General features: G+C 40.0%; 1 protein-coding gene and 1 long non-coding RNA gene across 2 annotated transcripts; one reads left to right on the forward strand and one right to left on the reverse strand.

Moving 5' to 3' along the window:
• Positions 1-684: 684 nt before the first annotated feature.
• Positions 685-7,712, reverse strand: LOC125303884. The gene is made up of 3 exons (XR_007195132.1): positions 7,513-7,712; positions 956-1,010; positions 685-824 (listed from the first exon to the last, which is right to left on the reverse strand). It is a non-coding gene; the product is annotated as an uncharacterized LOC125303884 (long non-coding RNA).
• cav1 (caveolin 1) lies at positions 6,993-20,969 on the forward strand. The gene is made up of 3 exons (XM_048257836.1): positions 6,993-7,289; positions 7,900-8,067; positions 19,863-20,969. Exons 1-3 carry the CDS (start codon positions 7,254-7,256, stop codon positions 20,202-20,204), a joined length of 546 nt encoding a protein of 181 aa, XP_048113793.1. The 5' UTR covers positions 6,993-7,253; the 3' UTR covers positions 20,205-20,969.
• The last annotated feature ends 444 nt before the right edge of the window (positions 20,970-21,413 follow it).

A 21,413-nucleotide genomic window follows, 5' to 3' on the forward strand; every position in this document is an offset into this window, starting at 1 on the left:
TACCTGGACCAGATTAATCTCCAGCATAATTACTGACAGATCGCTAATGGTGAATACACAGACACATTACCTTGAAATGGGGACACAAGACAGTCTCCTAGCTTAACAGGCATATAATGTGAACATCCCACATTCCCATCTCACATTCTGTGCATTGTGGTTACTTCTACATCATTCACATTACACACAATATATATGATTTAATCTGCTCTATGCATGCTACAAGTTGTAAGACAACACTGCAATACATTTAATTTGATTATAATGAATTAAAACTACTTGCATGGTGATTGGGGGGTAATTGCTAGAAGACACTGGACACCTAGGCCTACAGTAATTTCACCACTTGTTGCCTTTGGCCAAATGCCAAACATAAAAAAAATTCCGCTAACTAACTAAACAATACCATGACACTCTAGGGCATTGCAAGCTATTTTTGTTTTCCTCTCTTGGTATATTTTTCATAACACTGTAACATATCCAACAGCTTTTTTGTAACTCACATGAAATTAAATAACAATAAGCTGTTGGAGCTACTGAAGACTGTGACCGTAAAACTCCCTGAGAGATAGATTTTCCTTTATCTGAATATATAGTCCTACCTAGAAAACCTATGTCCTGGTGCAGTATTACCACGTTGACAATCTTGAAATAACAGAAAATTATTGACTATGTGAAACAAAGTGAAAAAAAGAATGTTTATATTGTTTACAAAGTCAGTTACTTCATGCAATGAACAAGAATGGTGTGATGCTGGTTCAGCTGGTCCTGCAAAGACTGTCAGTCACTTCATTCCCACAGGTCTTCGCCTTCTTACAATAGGCCTAAAGCAAAATAAAGTTATGTAAAATAAACTTTAAAAAGTAGATATCAGCATGGGTAAACCCTGTTAAAATTAGACATGGCAAAGGGAAAGATAGTTTAGAAGAAACAAGGAAAGTGATCATCTCCATACCTGACCACACATCTGTAATGTTGTTTGCTGTAGCTTGTTTTTCAGTTTTTGCATCCTTTGAGAGAAAGAGAGAGAGACTGATGCTGTGCCTCTTCAGACAAAAACCAAGCTCAAAGATGGGGAAAGCAATAAAGAGAGACCAACAGAGAGATTTTCAACAGTACACAAAGCCTTTCACTGAGTCCACTGTTCTAATGCCATGTGTGACAAGCAACAAGGATTAATAAGGGAGATACACCATTGTGGGAAATACGTAGCTGTGAGAACGATACACAGTACAGACTCTGAATCACCAATCATCATGTTTGTGTGTGTTTTACTGTATCCAGGCAAAAGGAACTCAGATTTTCCATTCCTTCCTTGAAGCAGCATTTTCCTGAACCTGAGCCAGGAAAGTTTGTGGGGCTTGGCAAATGGGCTCTGAGTGGCTGGGCTTGTCAGCCTGATTATAAGTCAGAGAACTTTATATAATCAGCTCTCTGAGACAATCTCCTTTGTTTAAAATGCTTAATCACAAAGGTAAACGACCACACATACGACACCACAAGCAACGATACAGAACATGTCTAATTTAATATATGCAGTTTTTGCTCAAAATGTCCTGTGACATCGCAAATATGCTGAAAAAAGGAAATGTGTTGAATAAATATACTGTTGAATAAATCTGTTGATAATATGTTTGCAAATATATTATAGCAAAAATATATTGCAGCTGTAAACCATGTTTATGTTAGTTCTTAGCAGATGTCCAAAGAGACTTACAATGACAATCAATTACAATAAACATTACATTTACATTAAAAATTAACAGTTTAAAGGAGAGGCATAAAGTCATAGCCTACATTTGAAAAAAATATAAATTATAGTAATGAACTTAAAAGAATTTAGCAGAATAAAAATAAGCATTACATACACAAAGCGGGATTCTAAGGATAATTAATTTACTTAAATCCTTAGTCACTTAAAAGTAGCAGTGTCAAAGTGTAATTGAATTGAGTTTGTGTATTTGAATCATAGGCAATATAACTATATATATTCTTTTGATCCCGTGAGGGAAATTTGGTCTCTGCATTTATCCCAATCCGTGAATTAGTGAAACACACTCAGCACACAGTGTACACACAGTGAGGTGAAGCACACACTAATCCCGGCGCAGTGAGCTGCCTGCAACAACAGCGGCGCTCGGGGAGCAGTTAGGTGCCTTGCCCAAGGGCACTTCAGTCGTGCCTACTGGTCGGGGTTCGAACCGGCAACCCTCCGGTTACAAGTCCAAAGTGCTAACCAGTAGGCCATGGCTACCTCTAAGAAAGAGTGGATAGAAACACTCCATAGGATTTGAAATAAAGTGAAGTTTATTTTAACCAGTTTTTGTCCTGGGTGCCGTTTCTACTGCACAGCCTCAAGCTCAGTTTGATGGCATAGATGTGACGTTGAACAACACAGTTGCAGTAATTCTTATGGTAGCCACAGCAAGAAAATGTAGAATGTGCAGAGTGCTTTGAGTTCAAAAGCAGCTTTTGAGAGGTGATCTGTTCCAACATAGTGATAATCCAGCAAAATGTCACAAATGTTTGTTTTTTTCGGATGCTATCCATATTAGCCTGGTAAACCAAACATTTTCACAAAGTGAAGAGTCTGGACACTCACGATTGCGAAACCTTTCCAACACTAGCATGGTGATGGGTGTAGACATATTGTTAACTTTGAAATCATTGGTCCAGTCTAACCAATCACATTGACCAGAGATTCCTAACGTTACCTCCTCCTTATCTTTACAAACTGACAATAAACAGTATTGGCAGTCAGGAAACAATGTATGTGGGCCTACATTTGCTGTAAATAAATGTACACATTCTTCCGACTGCAACTTTTGAAGTTTGCAGGCGTTGCTACTACCGTTTACCACAGCTGCTTTTGATTTCAAAACTATAGCATCATCCTCTCTCATCGCTGATTGGGCAGGTAATCCGCCGACCGATGGAAACATTAGTGTTTCAGACTAGTAACTCCCTGAAAGGAGATCTAAGTGGGCGTGGCCAGGCCAATCCACTATGGCTCTCTCCCGAATTGCCTTCGGACTTATTATTCAGACAATGTGGATACTTTTGTGTGACTGAAAGTCGTATGTTCATCATGTCATTGTTAGTTTACAGGTTTATAATTATAATTTTTTTACAGGGCCTATGGAGCCAAGTCATACAGGGCTGTATTTATCTGGAAAATAACAACGGTCACATAAAGATTAAGGGCGCAAGTTTGGCGGCAATATAGGTACCTATATCTATGGGAAGCTTCGTCAAGGTGGGGACTCTGAAATGGGCAAGACCTCTCCGGTGAAGTGAAATTAAATAAACCAATCTCATTCAACCAGTGTTAAATTCTGATATATGTATCAATCTTTTTCTCAGCCCACTTTCTGCATCTGACTTTGCTCTGGCCAGAGACTGGGCATGACATTTCTGTCGGGCGGCTTGTTTGTATTTTCTTTTTGTCACTGGTGATCTGCTACATTGAATGACAAACATGACACAACGGCATATTTAACAGATTCAGTGTAAACAAAGAGCATTCAATGCTACACAACAGTCAGATGCATGATCATTGAGGACCCAACACACCCAAGGTACCGCAGCATAATGGCCCATACCACCAGGATGGGAAAAAAAGCTTTTGTTAAACAATAATAAAACATAGAGGCAAGCTTGCCAACTGCACATATAGTTAAGCACTGTTGCACATTTCTCTTTCTCTTGCTGCTACTAAATTCAATTATCTAACACTATTTATACCTCCTTATAGTCACATGTCCATAGATAAGTTTGTTGTGTTCTGTGACAAATCTGTTATACTCTGTCTGCCTGCTGTTTATGTGTCTGTTGTTTGTCTACTTGTCTACTTGTACTACACTTCATGCAGTGTCTGTACTTTATTTTTTGTGTGTGCGCTTCAATGTTGTCCTGTCAGCACTGTGTTTTTATGTAGCACCATGGTCCCGGTGAAATGATGTTTTGTTTCACTGTGTAAAATATATGGTTGAAAGCCTGTTTGACTACTTGACTTTAGATGCTCGCATGTAGTTAGGACAAGTTAGGCTTTTTACTATGACCTACCATATCTGGTTTGTCAGACATGTTCATATTACTGAAGTGTGGTGCCAGCCACACTTGCTTCTTTCATGTGGACAAAAAGTAGCGTTGTACCAGTTAACTCCAGACTCCAACAACAGATGATAGCTTTAAGTATTAGTGTGTTTACATTTCCACATTCCAGTTTTCTTATTTCCCCTGCAGCATACACATTCCGAGGGATTGGCCTGGGGCATTTTAGGGGCAGGTGGAATTACTAGTGTGCAACCACATGAGGCTTTATATCAACTTTCCAAATTGAGTCATATATTTCTGAAATTGATTATAGGCTTCTTTGTCAAGTTTCTTCAGGCACTAATTCAAGTCCAATAAAGAAGAGATCTGGAAATCATCAGGGACTGGTCAAGCCATATTCAAATGTTGAAAAACAGAAAGCGCCTGTCAATTTATTGTAAAGTTTGGTGTGAAATTATAGGCAATATATGTATTTTTACTGATGTAATTAAGTATGCTACATAATTATTAGTGCATGAAGGTTGAATTCCTTAGGTAATTAGGCCTTTAGACAGGCCCGACTGTGGCACGGGGGATCCGAGACCCCCAGTTTTTAAGAAACGGCAGTCGTCCCCCTCACTTTTGATAAGGAATTAAAAGCCTTACACGCTAAATAATACTAAATAAATAAAACTTCCCAGTAAAAGCACTACTAACCACAGCCATCTAGACTGCACAATCTCACTTTCACTTAGCATATCTGAAATGTTTGATCACAGCCATCATAAATTAAACCTGGCTATTTCTGTAGACCGTCTCCTGCTCATCCCGACGTTAGCTATTATGTTTAGCCTAATAACTCAACTCAACTAGTCTACAGTTTATTAACTCATAAATCATCAAATACAAGATGAGTTACTCTTACACCACATTTAAGTTCTAAAACATTTATTTACAAGATACAGTTAATTTACTTGAGTTTCCTTAATAAAGTTATCCCTGTATCATATCTAATAGCATTCAGGGGGTCCTAAACTTGTGCCTGTCACAGCTAAGAAGTGAGGAGTTCTTTGAAGCATTGGGCACAACAAGGAAAATCCAAATGATTCTAGACTTTCTGATATGAAAATAAGGAATGGGGGGGCATACACTTCAGTACACCGGCTTACACATCAGTTAGTAGGGGGGTGATACAGGCTATGTGTGTGTGTGTATTGCAAGATGTATATAATATTTTTTTGCTTTTACAAAATTGTGGGCCTGTTTACTAAACAATTTGGTCAACTGAGCTCACATTCTCATGATATACAAAAAAAATATATTTCTATGACGCCTCCAGGGCTCTCCCACTGAGCAAGCAACATCTATGGACGTCCAAGATATCTTGTCGGCCCGTCCAGGCTATGATCTGGACGTCTATTTGACAGCCAGAATTAGTTGATAAATGACATTGTGACAATAGTCCAGGCCGACCCGGTTCTGAACGTCTATAGACAACCAAAATTAGTTGCAAATACACATTCTGCCAGGCCATAATCTAGACGTCTATTTGACAGCCAGAATTAGTTGATAAATCACATTGAGACAATACGTCCAGCCCGACCATATTTTGAACTAGGGATGTCACAATTACGGATTTTGGTGGTACAATAATTGCCTGAAGAATAATCACAATTTCATGATTAATGAATTAAAATTATGATTGGATCATAAACAGCCACAGCAATGAAAAGGATTGACTGAAGAATGTGTAGGTATTTGTGGGTGCCCACAGCAAGGGCTTACAGTTGGTCTGGCTATGTTGCTGATTGGATCATAAACCACCACAGCAAAGAAGACAAATGACCAAAGAATTTGTTGGACAACACCATCATGAGTTTGGAGGTTGATGAGTCTGGGACGCCAGATACCAGTATTGAGCCTTGGAGGTGTCATGGGCCTAATTCAATGAAAGACTAATGAAGGACGAAGACAAAGAAAGTGCAAGTGAATGTCTGTACCAAATTTGAGGGGGGAAAAACTTTGACCACCAATTCCATCTGTGAGTCAAAGTGAATATTTGTATCACATTTGAAATGATGTCAGAGATTGTTAGAGGTTTTTAATCACCACAATATGATATACATAAGGTCACCATGACCTTGACCTTTGGCTACCAAAATCTTATACATTATTCTTTGAGTCCAAGTGACTGCTTCTAGCCCTGATGGCGTAGGTGCAAAAATTGGACTTACAGATATACTGGTGTATGTCACCCCATGATGTAACTTTGAGCTACCTTAAGGAAAATGTTGCACTCAATATATTAAATCTAGCTTGGAACTGATCAGTAGACATGATTGATGATAATGTACCTCAATTTGTTGACCATAAATTACATAAACATTATTTTTCAACCAATCATTGAAGTAGGCCTAGATATGGATTTGAAATCACTGGCTGAATCACACTATTTAGGCGATTACAATGACAAAAATAAAAAGGCTGAGCATTTTTCTTTTGATTTACAGATCTACAGATGGCTCGTAGTCTACAGATGGTCCGTAGCATGTATCACCCCGGCCTGGTCCTCTCATGGACACACTCTTAAATTATTCCCTGTTAAATTAAAGTAGGCTATTATATTGTTTTGTATGTGTGTCGCTCAAAGGCGAACTGTAGTTCTAAATGGATGGGTGCTATGGTCAAAGGCATTAGTTCCATCTCACTCGTTGTCAAGCAGGCATAACCTAGGATTCTGATAAACATTAGTAAAATCACTATTTTACTTAGCCTACTGCCATGTAACAAAGCTGAAAGCCATCCCAGTCATAAGCCTATGCTACAATATTGCTATGTTCTGAACATCTGTCAGAAAGCTTTTTTTTATAGCTCTGATGCAACGTCACTGATCATTTAAACTTCACAACGAGTTCGGAGAATTGAGCTACTTCATAACCTACGGTTATTGTACGTTCTAAAGAACGCATGACAACCATTCAACCAAGCAGTGGTATAACGTTAATTATACCACTGCTTGGTTGAATTTCCCCATAGCCTAGTCATGCGTTCTACTGTCCTATTAGACCAAGCCTGCGTTACTGTTCCGTCTTTTTTAGGCTTCTTTATGCAGGCGCGTTTTCCCCGTTCCCCACTCCTCCCACGAAATTTCCTCTGGAGGCTACATCTTACATTAGGTCGAACCGCTCATCTGGTTGCTCTTCGTGAGCTGTGACAGCATGACTGGTGGACTCAAAGACAGCATACCAGAAGAGGTAAGACCTTGTTGGGCTACTTTTTAAATATTTACCGTTAGCGTACTTTTTACTATTAGTCTAGGCTATAGCCTTGTATAGAATTTCAGAATTGTTTCACGACTCAAATATCCTAATTTTATCTATCGCGTCTTTATGAGTAACTTTTCAAGCACAATTTGACGATTGTTACTGGTGGCCCAGGCTGCTATTTTAAAACATGATAACTTGCATCATAGCCTACCTTGGAGGAGTTCTATCTTGGAACAGCCCGTGCTGGATTCTCGTTTTCGTTTATTCTTGCCTACCATTTTAGCTAACCAGACACACTGGTGGTAACGCATCAGATTTGGTTATCAGGTTACAGTGGATGATGTTTTAGTCAAACCTAATGGGTGGTCACATTAACATTTCTAATAGGTCTGCAAAATAAAACGTTTTGAGAAAGTTTTCACTTGGATAAATAGTCCACTGGCTCCCCTAGTGGCGAGTGTCTTTGGAGGGGTGTGGTGCCGTCGCTGTTTTTCCCCCCTACACATTTTACCTAGGCTACAAAAGGCATACAGAAAGGGCCTTATTGCAACGTCTGCAGTTGTCATTGATATTCATTTGGTTTCCATTTTATTTACAGGAGTATCTCCAGGCACCATTCATTAGAAAACAAGGAAACATATACAAACCAAATAACAAAGACATGGACAACGATAGCATTCTTGAGAAAACAGAGCTGGATGTTCATACGAAGGAAATTGATTTGGTTAATCGGGATCCAAATCATATTAATGATGACGTTGTCAAGGTAAGGACACTAAGGTCTAAAATGAAACTCTCAGACTTACCCAACAAAAAAACTTTTTTGCAACTCTAGGTTATTGTCAGTAGCTGGGAGTAGGATAACTACTAAATGACTAATTAGGTTATATGCAGTATAGGCCCAGATCTGGCGATAAATGCCTTTAGGGTACGATAAAAGAAAAAGAAAAAACTGCATCCTGTTTTAGGGCTTTTTTGGGGGCCAAGCAGCTAAGCTGCGAGGCAACCCATAGTGATTCTATGTTTTCTTCCCTATTGTTATTACGCTTCCGCCATTGGAGTCTATGGCAGCCCATAGAACCGTTTGGCGAAAAGTTCTGAAATTTGGCACACTGATTGGGGACAGTCCAATAAATACATTTCAAATAAAGTTTCATGTTGGCACCTCGAACCCTCTAGCGCCACCAACAGGCCAAGTTGGACGTGTGTTCACACACGTAACTTTTGACCCGTTGACCCGATTGTCAAAATTGTGGTATCGTTGGAATCCTTGGACCAAGCCACCCTATGACGTCAATTTCTGCCATGATGGATTTTCCGCCATTTTGGATTTTTTCAAAAACCTTTAAAAAGTTTCACGTCTCACATAGTTTGTCCGATTTTCACGAAACTTAGCACATAACATCTTCAGACCAAGCCGCACAAAAGTTATCAATTTTCATCTTCGGAACTAAAACTGTTTGCCCATAACAGCCAATCGAAATATGCGGCGAAGCCGCCAAACAGGAAGTGAGCTCTTATCTCAGCAACCCTTTCATCTGTCACAACCAAACTTAGTACATGGACTCATAACCCCATCAGTAGGGCACTCAAAAAATCTGGTGACCTTTGACCTTTAGGAGGTGCTGTAATTAGTGAAAATGCATTTTTGCCTGTAGCTGTTCATATGTTTGGAATTAAAAAGTACTAGTGGTGTCCTTAGTCCAACTTGTGATGTCAATTTAATTAATTTGGCCACCATATTGGATTTAATCAAAAACACGTAAAAAATTTCACAGGTCACAAATTTCATCTGATGTTCACCAAAATTTGCACAGATCATCTTCAGACGATGCCATAATCATGTATTTCTTTCTGGAACAATTGACAAAAGCATTTGCCCGTAACGGCCAATCGTAATTGTTGGCGCTAGTTAGCCGATGCTACCAACAGCTTTTTCAATGGTGGTGCTTCGGCATCGGGCTAGCCATGCAAATAAATCACTGTTTTACACCATTTACGAGGCTCAATGTATCTCCACACTTCATTGGTAGACTTCCGAGGGACCTGACATTTAAAACGAGACATTGAGAACTTTGAAAAAGCACTGGTAGTTTACTTACAAGACGATTTATACAGACAGTATCTTCACGAAGTTTAGCGTTTGCAGCCATCTTGAATTTAGTCACGATAAGTCGAGCGATGTGTAAGAATGAACAGGTATGATAAGGGATCAGATTCCAAAAATAATTCAGTGGAAATGCATGGATTCCAGTTGCTGCTACTGGAAGAAACTGGAATCCATGCATTTCCACAGTTCTCTTCTCTTGTTCTCTTTAGCGCAATTGACTTCGCGCAAATCGCTTTGTGGGCGGATCTTGGGCGCTGTTTCTATTTTACCGGCGGGTTAATGACTGTTGCGCCCGACGCAAATCTAAAATGGGGTGGTCTGAAGTAGCTACATTAATCATGGGTGTGGTTTGGGCTTAACGTGCAAAAAACCAATCAGAGCATCATCTCACATTCCCTTTAACAACAGGCACGCTTGTTTCATAGCGGATTGCTATTATGATGGCGGAATTGCCAGGCGCAGCCAGGAACGGTTCACAGCGCTATAGTCAGTTGGGAACAGTTTGCTATTGATTTTTCCTCTTGACAAAATGTAATACAGAAATGTCACTTTCCGATGTTTTGGGATCACTCTCACTGAATCATAAAGTTATGAATGCATGGTGATATTTTTGCAATGTAATCTACCTCACTATAGAGTATAGACAATGCAGATCTATCAGATAAGCTTTCCTCTCCCGTGCTGCTGCTGGGGCATTTGGATTAAATGGCATTGGCATGCAGTTCAAAATGATGTCTCATTAAGTCCTCTAATATTTCCTAATTTATGTCATCAACACATCCGTGATTCGTGGAAATGTGTACGCTAGATTTATACCTATTTTTTCACATCGGACACCACACTGATTTCCCTCGTGTAGCAATATTTGTCATTGTAATTATGTATGGTTTGGAGAAATGGGAACTGCATCGTATAGATGAGAGGAGCAAAGTGCATTGCGCAACACAGGCGCCCAAGCGCTCATGCAGGTGGAAGCTACGGCTGTACTTTACCATCAGGCAACAGTTTCCAAGTTGACCTGACTTTCCAACTCTGCACAGTATCCCATTAACTGCATGACAATAGGCTATTTACAATATTTTATGTAAAGCAGAGTTTGTAAACACGTTATCATCAACTTAATGCACGCACAACTTTTGTTTGAGCAGGAGAGAGAATAACAATGAATGGACGCAGCAACTATTGAACTAACTGAAATTGTAGAGAAGGCTACTTGCTGCTTTCTTTTACTGTCTATGGTTGCTGGTTAACAGCACATAATAAGCTTATTTAAGCGAATTCACAAACTCAAGACTTCAAGGCCATCATGGATATAAAACGTTTTTTGAAAACAACGAAAGGATGGAGGGAACATAGCAAAGCTTGGAGTTATTTCAGATGGGCTACAACAAGGTAGGCAAAATTGTGGTGCTTGTCAAAACCTTAGCGCAGCTGGAATAATGCTTATAGGCTGATGTTAAAGCGCACACAATGTTTAAAGCCATACACAACGGTAAATTGGAACAAAACTAAAGGTAACTTTAGCCTTTATAGGGCTGTATAAAGTTGTCCAAATTAATAGGTCGTAATTAGGCGTTGTTGTTGTAAAGACATTGCATGTAGATGTACTATATAGGCTACTAAATTTTTAGTTGACCAATGCACGAACAAACCCAGGAAAAGGACAAATATTATCAAGGCTTTGAATGTTTCCATCTGTGCACATGGTGTCTGTAGATCGGTGTGCATAGCATTCATTCCTGCAGGCCTGTGGCCATGCATGCGCCCTTAAAATAGCATCTGAATTAGCGCCACTGACTTTAGACCAGGTCTGTGGCGGAATTGTTTTCTGAAACTGTAAAATATCAACCGGGAGCGTTTGTGCCGGAACACGCCCCCTCTTTTCACTTAAACGGCGCACATGTACCTGTGGAGGGAAAATTCCAATATGCGCTGACTGCAAAATAGGAAAGACAAAAGGGCGAGTATACAAAGTCAATTGCGCTAGAGTGCAAAATAGAGCCCTATGTGTTTTATCCTGAATCGGTTCCTGATCGTTTGTCGATGAACGTTGGTTGGCCGCTGGTGGTATGCCGCCGGTGGTGTGCCACTTGTGGTCCACCGTTGGACCACCATCTCTTTAAATTTAACTTGTCATGAATATTAAGAAAAGTTATTAAAATGATATATGGAGTATAACTGAACAAATTAAAAAGATTTTAGACCAATAATGGCAAGATATTGGGCCATTATTGGTTGGTATGGTACTGTTGGTAATATTTACATGTAAGCTTAAATTTTCTCCTAAAAGAGGTAAATGTTTGTGGCGATCGTCATCTTGCTTTCAAGTAATAAACAGTTGGAAACGTTTTAAAATAAAGACTTACACTGTCAAAACAGTTATTTGCAATCTTCCAGTTAAATATTTTACTTCACAACACAGGTTATAAGCGCCACTAAATGCAGTTCAGCCACTGGTCTAGCCTGCTAATGTATGCTATCAGAACGGATAGTTACGGTTTGAATTCCACAATGCGTAAATATAATCCAATTATGATCTCTGATCATGCCCCTGTTAGTATGACAATAAAACTCCCATCTCAAAGGCTAAGACGGTCATGGCGGCTTGATCCACTTCTGCTTGCTGACTCTGACTTTGTTTTGTTTGTTGAAGAACAAATAGATATCTACTTAGATACAAATGTTACTGATGACGTCTCAGCTTCAACATTATGGAAAGCACTTAAGGTATATCTTAGAGGGCAGATCATTGCTCATAATGCTTACACAAGGAAAATTCACCAAAATAACTTTGCAGATCTGTCCTCTAGAATTAAGGCTCTGGATAGCCGCATTTCGGCTTCTCCAACTCCAGATCTGGTCAAGGCGAGAATAGGCTTGCAAACTGAAGCTGATCTTTTGTCAACTACTGAGGCAGAAAGGTTCATCTTTAAATCCCGCTCTAGATTCTACGAAGAGGGCGATAAACCTTCCAAATTACTGGCCAGTCAGCTTCGTCAAAAAGCAGCATCTCATGTCATCTCCCAAATTACATTATCTGATGGCTCTGTAACTGAGGATCATCAAGCCATCAATGATCAATTCAGAGAGTTTTACTCCAACTTATACTCCTCAGACCTGATCAGCACCAATTCAACACTTTTTTCTCTAATTTAGATATTCCTACAATTGATTCTGAAACCAAGGTGAACTTAGAACAGCCAATCACACAAGATGAAATATTAACTGCAATAATGTCTCTACAAAGTGGTAAGGCCCCTGGCCCTGATGGATTCCCCACAGAATTCTACAAAAAATGTAAGGACCAACTCATTGCCAGGCATCCCTCTTCTTCTCTCAGTCTATAAGGAAGCACTAAAAATAAAATTCTCAATTTTAGGACCCACCCTCCGTCAGGCATCTATCACTTTACTGTGTTCCACCAACGAGGAACAACAGATGAGAAAAAGTTTGATTGGCTTGAGCCGCACGGGTGGTAGAGCCAGACGTCACGAGATCAGAGGAGCGCAAAGTGGTCTGGAGGTAGTGTAAGTCTGTATGAGGGCATTCAAGTAGGTGGGAGCAGAACCGAGACTACTTTGTAGGCAAGCCGCTAGAGACTTGAATTTGATGAGGGGCCGCCATAGGTAGCCAGTGTAGCTGGATGAGCAGCGGGTAACATGTGCCCTTTGGGTTGGTTGTAGACCAGGCGCCGCTCTGGATCATCTGAAGTGGTTTCACTGCGCAGGCTGGGAGACCTGTCAGGAGGGAATTGCAGTAGTCGGTGTCGGAGATGACTATTGCCTGAACCAGAAGTTGGGTAGCATCTTGAGTCAAGTAAGTCCTGATTTTCCGTATGTTGTAGAGTGCAAAACGGCATGACCGGGCTTAATTGAGGCAACATGATCTGAGAAGTTTAGTTGGTTGTCAAGAACAACTCCTAGATTTCTTGCAGTCCTGGTCGGGTGAAACAGACAGGAGTCAAATTTGATGTTCATGTCGTGGTGTATGGTAGGTTTAGCTGGGATGACCAGCAGTTCAGTCTTTGAGAGGTTCAGCTGAGGTGGTGTGCCTTCATCCATGTAGCTATGTCTGAAAGGCAATCTGAGATCCGTGCTGAAACCAGGGGGTCGCCAGGTGGAAAGGACAGATAGAGCTGTGTGTCGCCTGCATAGCAGTGGTATGAGAAGCCCGCTTAACGGATAATCTGTCCCAAGGAGGTGGTGTAGATAGCAAAGAGGAGGGGCCAGCACTGAGCCCTGGGGACCCCTGTGGTGAGATGGTGAAGTGCGGATAGCTGACCAAGCCATGATAATGCTAAACCGGCCCCTGTGAGGTAGGATTCAAACCAGGAGAGAGCAGAACCGAGATTCCCATGTCAGCGTAGTATAGAGAGAAGGATACGGTGATTAACCGTGTCAAAGGCAGCCGATAAGTCAAGCAGAATGAGTACTGATGACCGAGCGGTCGCCCTGGCTTCTTTTAAGGCTTCTGTTACAGACAGCAGAGCCGTTTCGGTAGAGTGGCCGCTTTTGAACCCAGACTGATTTGGATCCAGAAGGTTGTTCTGTGAAAGGAAGTCAGAGACCTGTTTGACAACAACTGCAGACAAGCAGAGCTGGAGACCTGGAGAACTTTGGAAAAATATCAGGGTACAAAATTAATAATAACAAAAGCGAGTACTTTCCCATTAATAAAACTGCCGAAAAATATCCCAACCTACCATTTAAGCTCTCAGGTGACTCTTGCACTACTGCTGAAAAAAAACAAAGACCCGCTTGACTGTTCATCATACAGACCCATCAGTTTGACAAATTGTGATGGTAAAGTATTCTCAAAAGTTATTGCACTCCGCCTTGAGTCAGCCCTTCCTTATTTAATTTCAGAAGACCAGACTGGATTCATCCAGGACAGGCAGTCCTATTTTAATTTGAGGCGCCTGTTTAACATTATATATACTAAACCTAGTAAATCTCCAGAAGCTGTAATATCACTTGATGCCGAAAAGGCATTCGATAGGGTCGAATGGGACTATCTTTTCCATACATTGTCTAGATTTGGATTTGGCCGTAAGTTCATTAAACTAATTAAGTTGATATACACTGACCCAACTTCATCAGTTTATACCAATTCAGTCTCCTCTGATTACTTTTCTTTACACAGGGGGACCAAACAAGGAGATCCACTAAGTCCACTACTTTTTGTTCTAGCTATAGAGCCACTTTCAATAGCTCTAAGAAGCAATAGTCGCATTCAAGGTATTGTGCGTGGTGGCCTAACACACACAGTCTCACTCTATGCAGACGATTTATTATTATATACCACCAATCCTATCGCGAGCATACCTGAAGCTCTAACTGTCCTGGAGAACTTTGGAAAAATATCAGGGTACAAAATTAATAATAACAAAAGCGAGTACTTTCCCATTAATAAAACTGCCGAAAAATATCCCAACCTACCATTTAAGCTCTCAGGTGACTCTTTTACATATCTTGGAGTAGAAGTTACCAAGTCCTACCATCATTTATTTAAGAAAAATTTTGCCCCTCTTCTGGAGCAGACCAAAAAAGACATCAAACGCTGGTCCACTTTACCATTATCCCTTATTGGGAGAATAAACTCTGTAAAAATGAACATAGTACCCAAATATCTTTATTTATTTCAAGCTGTACCTATTTTTATACCACTGACATTTTTTAGGGCATTTAATCAAACAATCTCTCCTGGCACTGCTCCTGCGTGGCTTCAAATCGAACGAGCCACAAGCAGTCCACACTCACTCCCCACTTTACTCTGTGCATCCCTGCCACCAACGGTTAATAATGTGAGTGGAAATGTAATGGTAACTCAGTCATTACACATTCTGAAACAATTTAAAAAATGCTTGGGTATCCAGAGCATCTCTTCCCACTCTCCTATAGTAAATAACCACCTTTTCCGGCCATCTTTATTAGATAAAGGCTTCCAAACCTGGCATGACAAAGGTATACATAGCATTAGGGATTTATATATTGATAATACTTTTGCGAGTTTTGAACAACTGTCTGCAAAATATGAGCTGACAAATGCCCACTTTTTCCGCTACTTACAAGTCAGGGATTTTGTACGTAAGAAATTTGCCAATTTCCCAAACCCTCCCCCTTTGTCTTGTCTAGACTCTCTGTTAAGGGTGAATTTGTTAAAAAAAGGTAGGGTGTCAATGATTTATTCACAGATAATTGAATTCCACAATGCCATCATTCAAAGACCATTTGGTCATAGCCCACCAAATATGTAGATCTAAATGTACTATGTACTAATGTACACACCTATATACCTATATTTTGCTAGGTGCACTTGCGGGAATCACACCAGAATGCCCACAGAAGCAGAGAATGTGTGCTGCAAGGAGACTCCTCCGGCAATGAGAATTATGGCTTTGGTTGATAGCCTACATTGGCAAAGGTTACTCATGTTGTTTATTGTCACGTATGACTGCTAAGGTGGTTAGAAAAATGGGTGACACCAGTACCCCTGTTGTCTGTATGACCCTCCACCCAGGATTAGAACCAGTCTGCCTTAACATAATATACTCCCTTCAAAATGCACTAAACATTTATAGAGCCAACTATGGCCCCTTGCGAGACATGATGGGAGATGAAAGGTAAGATAAACCATCTTTAGCCTAAAAGGTAAAAAAAAACTGATGAAACTCCTAAAGCGAATATACAAAATAGGTCAATTTCCAATAAACAACTTCATTATATTTACATACAGCAGTGGTTCTCAAAGTGTGGTCCGCAAGCTATCCCAAGTGGTCTGCGAGTAGATGTGGTAAAATATAAATAGAGGAGCTGTTTGCAATATTGAACCAATTTGTATGTAAATCCAAACAGTTCTGCAACACTGCCTATTAGGCCTGCACGATTCAGGGAAAAATATGAATCACGATTTTTTTAAGCTTAGAATTGATATTACAATTCTCTGCCACGATTCCCCTCACAAAGTGTAATATTTATTGCACACATGAACCATGACAAAACAAAACAATTTGGCAGTACCAAACATAGATTTTGGCACCTATAGCACATTGTGTATCGCCCAAGCCTGTAAACATAGAGGCTTCAAAAAGAAAATGCTGGCCATTGAAGTACAGTAGGCTACCAAAAATAGTACATGTAAGACATTGAACTAAATATGGTCCTGATACAGGCTCTATCTGAACTCCTTGAACATGTCTTTACATAACTATAACATGTCAATCAACATACTGCAGCTACAGCTTCAGTCTCTAGAGAAATGGACTTTGTCAATTTAGGTACAGTATCAAAAACATAATGATGTTTTAGCACACTCTTGAACTGCTTGCCTTTTGGAGAATTAACATTCAAATGGCCATTTAGTTCGGTTTGGCTGATTCTCGTCACTAGTACCTAATGTTTTTTGCAGTAGCCTACGCTAGGCTACAGATTATTTCTTAAAAGTTATCACTCCACTACAGGTTCATTTATCAAACTGGTGCTTAGCCTACTCTACATCCTTTGCAAATTCAGCCACGTAGTTTGGTAGAGAGACGTTTGAATAAATTAGCGTTTGAGACTGACAACTCGATTGACAACGTTGTGATAAGTAGGTTATACTAACTTTGCAAAGTTAACTTGAATGCATCAATTTTGAATAAAGTTGTCTAGGCTACACCGCGTTAGTCTGCATGAACAGTCCTTGCACAAGTGGTGCGGGCTGAGGCCAACCTGTTTGACCTGTTTGAGGGAAAGCAGTGCAGGGAGAGAATGTGTGCCCTATCTTTACAATGAAAGAATGTATCTAGGCTAATCTACATTTTAAATAAGCAATCACTGCATGCTGCCATGGAAAAAATAAGTCAATATATTAGAGAAATTGTGAGTAGGGCCTAATGCAGGAATGAACGAGTTATTCAGCCTAACTGTAATTACTGAAATTTGAATTGTAATGCGTCATCTTACTTCGTTAGCCAATACAGTAACTAAATTACAGTAGCGTGAAACTTTGTAATCCATTACCCCCAACAGTGCTAGTAGGCTACCTCGGTTTTAATCAACATTAATTTAGTTTATTTCCTGTTGCACTAGTTCGACGATGCTGCAGCCTCGAAGGCTTTTGAACTACCATACTCGCGCTACCAGTGAAACACGTGACTAAAAGGCGCTTTGTCATTGGCTGAGGTTGTAGCCCTGAACTTGTGAGAGAAGGGAGAGCATTACAGTAGGGTTGGGCGAATGAAGCCCCACGAGGCTTTGGAAGGTTCTTCCTGATTGTATCGTAAGTGTTTCGAAGTGTCAAAGCATCGAATACAAAACAGTGACATCTGGTGGTTAGCAGACATAACGGCGGCTCTCATTAGCGATTAAACAATCACAGACGAAGCCACATGCCGACCAAATGGCCCTTCTCTGACACTGGTTAAACAGAGCGGAGAGACAACGTGTTCTGTTCCCTTGTGAGTAAAAACTATTAGGCCTACAGTCATTGGAATAAACATTATAGTTTTGATATGCTTCTAATGATTCGAATTGAACATGTAATGGTTTGGTTTTAAATAATGCTATGTTTCCGTGAAAATCTCAAAATGGCCTTGGGAGGGTGGTAGCGTGTTCAGATATCGCTAGCGACGACGGAGTTCAAATCCCGCCATGTTCATAATTGCCATGTGTTAGCATTATTTGATATTGCATGCTTCTCTGTAGTGGTTGTGTTTAAGACTTTATTTGATGCAAAAAATAACGTAGGCTAATTGCTGCAGATGACCACAGCAGTGTCAGATAACAGAAAACATATAAAGGGCATTGTGAACAGTGGGGGTTGTGAAAACATGGGGCATTGTGTACAGTGGGGATTGTGAAGTGCTTGTGTAGGGCTACAATTTTAGAAGGGTGCTTGTGCAACAAAACATATGTGTTGACTCCGCAATTGCTCAAAGTTTCGACACTTTAAAGGTTTATCGAATCCGTAACGCCTTAGGGGTTTGATACAAGCACCGGTGCCCCTGTGTCAAATGTCCCATTTAAACTTTTCAAGCTTTGTACGTCATCAGTCACGTGACCTTACAACTTTGATACACGCTCCGATACATTGTGCCGAAGCAGATTGATTCGCAGAAGTGATACGAGCTTCGGTGCCTCGGTGTCAGACTTCCCATCCCTACATTACAGCGCTTGGGAACGCTTTAAAACTCACAAAAAAGTAGTAGCGTTTGTGATAAATCGCCTTTTCACCTCTCAGGGTGGCTGGCAATGGGCATACTGTAGTAGGTTACTCAAACATGTCCTAAAACAACCCTTAACGTTCGTTTTTAAAACTGTGCAACTCACCGAGTGGTTAGTGGTGTTCGTTGATTAAAAGCAAATTGATTTCTGTTGGAATACACGTTGCACGTTGATAGCTGCGCCACCGTCTATGCTTCAGGTTCAAATATTGAGCGGTTGTGAATAGTTCCACAATAGCAAATAAGACGGCTGGAAATCATACATTGCGCTGATATATTTGCTTTTAATAATCAACGAACACCACTAACCACTCGGTGAGTTGCACAGTTTTGAAAAACGAACGTTAAAGGAAAATTCCCAGCCAAATTCCTGTGCAACTCACCGAGTGGTTAGTTGTGTTCGTTGATGTTCGTTGAGCGTAGCGAAATACAGTTTCTGTCGTCTTTTATTTGGCATTTTGTAAAATCCCATTGATTTCTGTTGGAAGACTCATTGCAAGTTGATATTACTGCGCCACCGTCCATGCTTCAGGTTCAAATACGAATCATGCATTGCGCCGATATATTTGCTTTTTATAGTCAACGTTCTGATTTTTAGATCAAGAAAATTAATCTCTTTGGTACTGTACTCAAGGCTGAGTCTAATGTTCGGGTTAGTGTTGTTGAGGTGAGCTTTGAAGAAAGGAAAGGAGGGACAATCATGTAGGGATTGACAGAGGGAGGGAATTCCAGAGCTTAGGAGCCATGGCACTGAAAGACCTGCCAACTAGGGTAGAGAGTTGAAAATGACAGCAAATATCTGATCTGCCTGTTTAGACTGCAGTCGCATTGGCACATGTCCGATTCATATCAGATCTATTTCCACATAATGAGGCCTGAATCCGATCTGAACAATGATGAAATTGCCCCTCTGGATAAATAACGTTTTTTGAATTGAATTGAATTGAATTTGGCTAGCTCAATTGCACTGTAGAACTGTACTACTTAAACCAGACGTTTGACAATGTAAAGGCTGCTTCAGGTGAAGGATCGACTTTCCTTTCCTTAATATTCAAATGTTTATTGGCTGTTATAAATCATACTGAATTATTGGTTAGTCTCTCACTTTTATTTGTTTAATAAAAGTGAGGCAGCAACATTTCAACATTTCAAACTCTAGCCATCTTGCACCATAATGACAGCCAAATATGGCTATTCCCTTCACTCATGCTGTTTTTGTCTACTAACAGGGACTTTTATTTTCCCGTAGGTAGAGTTTGAAGATGTCATTGCAGAGCCAGCAGGGACTTACAGCTTTGATGGTGTGTGGAAAGCAAGCTTCACCACATTTACTGTCACCAAGTACTGGTGCTATCGGTTGCTGACAGCACTTGTTGGCATCCCTCTTGCACTGGTGTGGGGCATTTTCTTTGCTATTCTCTCTTTTGTGCACATCTGGGCAGTAGTGCCCTGTGTTAAGAGTTACCTGATTGAAATTCAGTGTGTGAGCCGTGTATACTCTATTTGTGTGCATACATTCCTTGATCCCATGTTTGAAGCCATGGGCAAATGCTTCAGCAGCATACGAGTTTCCACCACCAAAGTAGTGTAATAATGCCTCTAGGGAGGTTGGAAAATGAGTGGAATACAGCAAAAATACTGTACTAAAAAGAACACCAGACTTGCAAGAGATCATCAACATTTTAAAGTTTTTTTTAAATTTAGTAGACAGTCACAAGCTCTTCTGCTTTAACCTTAAAACACCATCCCTTCAGCTTTTCTTTAACAAGCTTTTATGTTACCAGCTAAAGAGTGTATCACTTCAGAAGGTCACTACACTGGCCTCTGCCTTCTCCTGCTGACTTATCATCATACATACAATGTATTCTTTGACTTCAGCCATATAGAACTTTCATAAAGAATATACCGGTATTAAAGGGGTTAATGAGAACATTATCTGAACACTGATCATGAAATAATAAATGTTAATTTTCTGTTAAAGTTGTAAGTCTTGTAATCAGTACAACATGTTGTAGGGTGTATGTGCGTGACAGATTTTTTCTTGAGAATAAGATAATGCTACGGTTACTGATAAGGACATTCAGCACTGATTTTCAGTCTTTGCCTCAGCTCATGTAATCACAGTATATCTGTTGTTTGTGGGTGAATCATCACTGATGATCAGACTGTGTTGGCTAGTATGTCTGACAGAAGCATGTTATGGTGATTTATATCTCAATTGGACTTTTCATGTTTGTGTATCTTTAACTGCTGTTTTCAGGATGCTGTATCATTATATTTCAAAATAACACAAGTCCTTTCATGTTTATTGTACACATCATGTTATGCAGAGCACATTAAAATATGTTAAATCAAATGGGTTTCTATTTTCTGTTCTAATTTCTGTTTCTAATTTTTGTATGTTTGAAGTTTAAACCATTAGAACTCCCACCCCAACATAATAAACCACAAACGTAATGCAGATCTGCACTTTTTAAACAAAATAATCCAACCACTTCTATAAGGGCTCCCAAAATTCTGATTTTTTAACACTATTAAGCAAAGAATGAGTTCAGCAAAATAGTAAGTCAGACCAGTTCCTCAACATGTGCTCTGGATCCAGTCCCTACTAGATTCCTCAAGAAGGTAGATGAAAGTTTGGCTCCCTTATTTCTCAAGATAATAAATACCTCATTAGAAACAGGTATATCTACAACTGCTTTTAAAACCGCTGTCTTGAAACCTTTACTTTAAAAGTCAAATCTTGATCATGCTATCCTGAGTAATTACAGGGTAATATTACTAGTAATATTACTATATC

The sequence above is a fragment of the Alosa alosa genome, chromosome 11, assembly GCF_017589495.1.
Source record: "Alosa alosa isolate M-15738 ecotype Scorff River chromosome 11, AALO_Geno_1.1, whole genome shotgun sequence".
In the NCBI taxonomy this organism is placed as follows: domain Eukaryota; kingdom Metazoa; phylum Chordata; class Actinopteri; order Clupeiformes; family Clupeidae; genus Alosa; species Alosa alosa.

Bases quoted from the DNA above. Each gene is read 5' to 3' on its own strand.
- cav1 (XM_048257836.1), top strand. From the start codon at position 7,254: ATGACTGGTGGACTCAAAGACAGCATACCAGAAGAG. The intron at 7,290-7,899 runs GTAAGACCTTGT...TTTTATTTACAG, and splicing joins AAGACAGCATACCAGAAGAG to GAGTATCTCCAGGCACCATT. The intron at 8,068-19,862 runs GTAAGGACACTA...ATTTTCCCGTAG, and splicing joins TTAATGATGACGTTGTCAAG to GTAGAGTTTGAAGATGTCAT.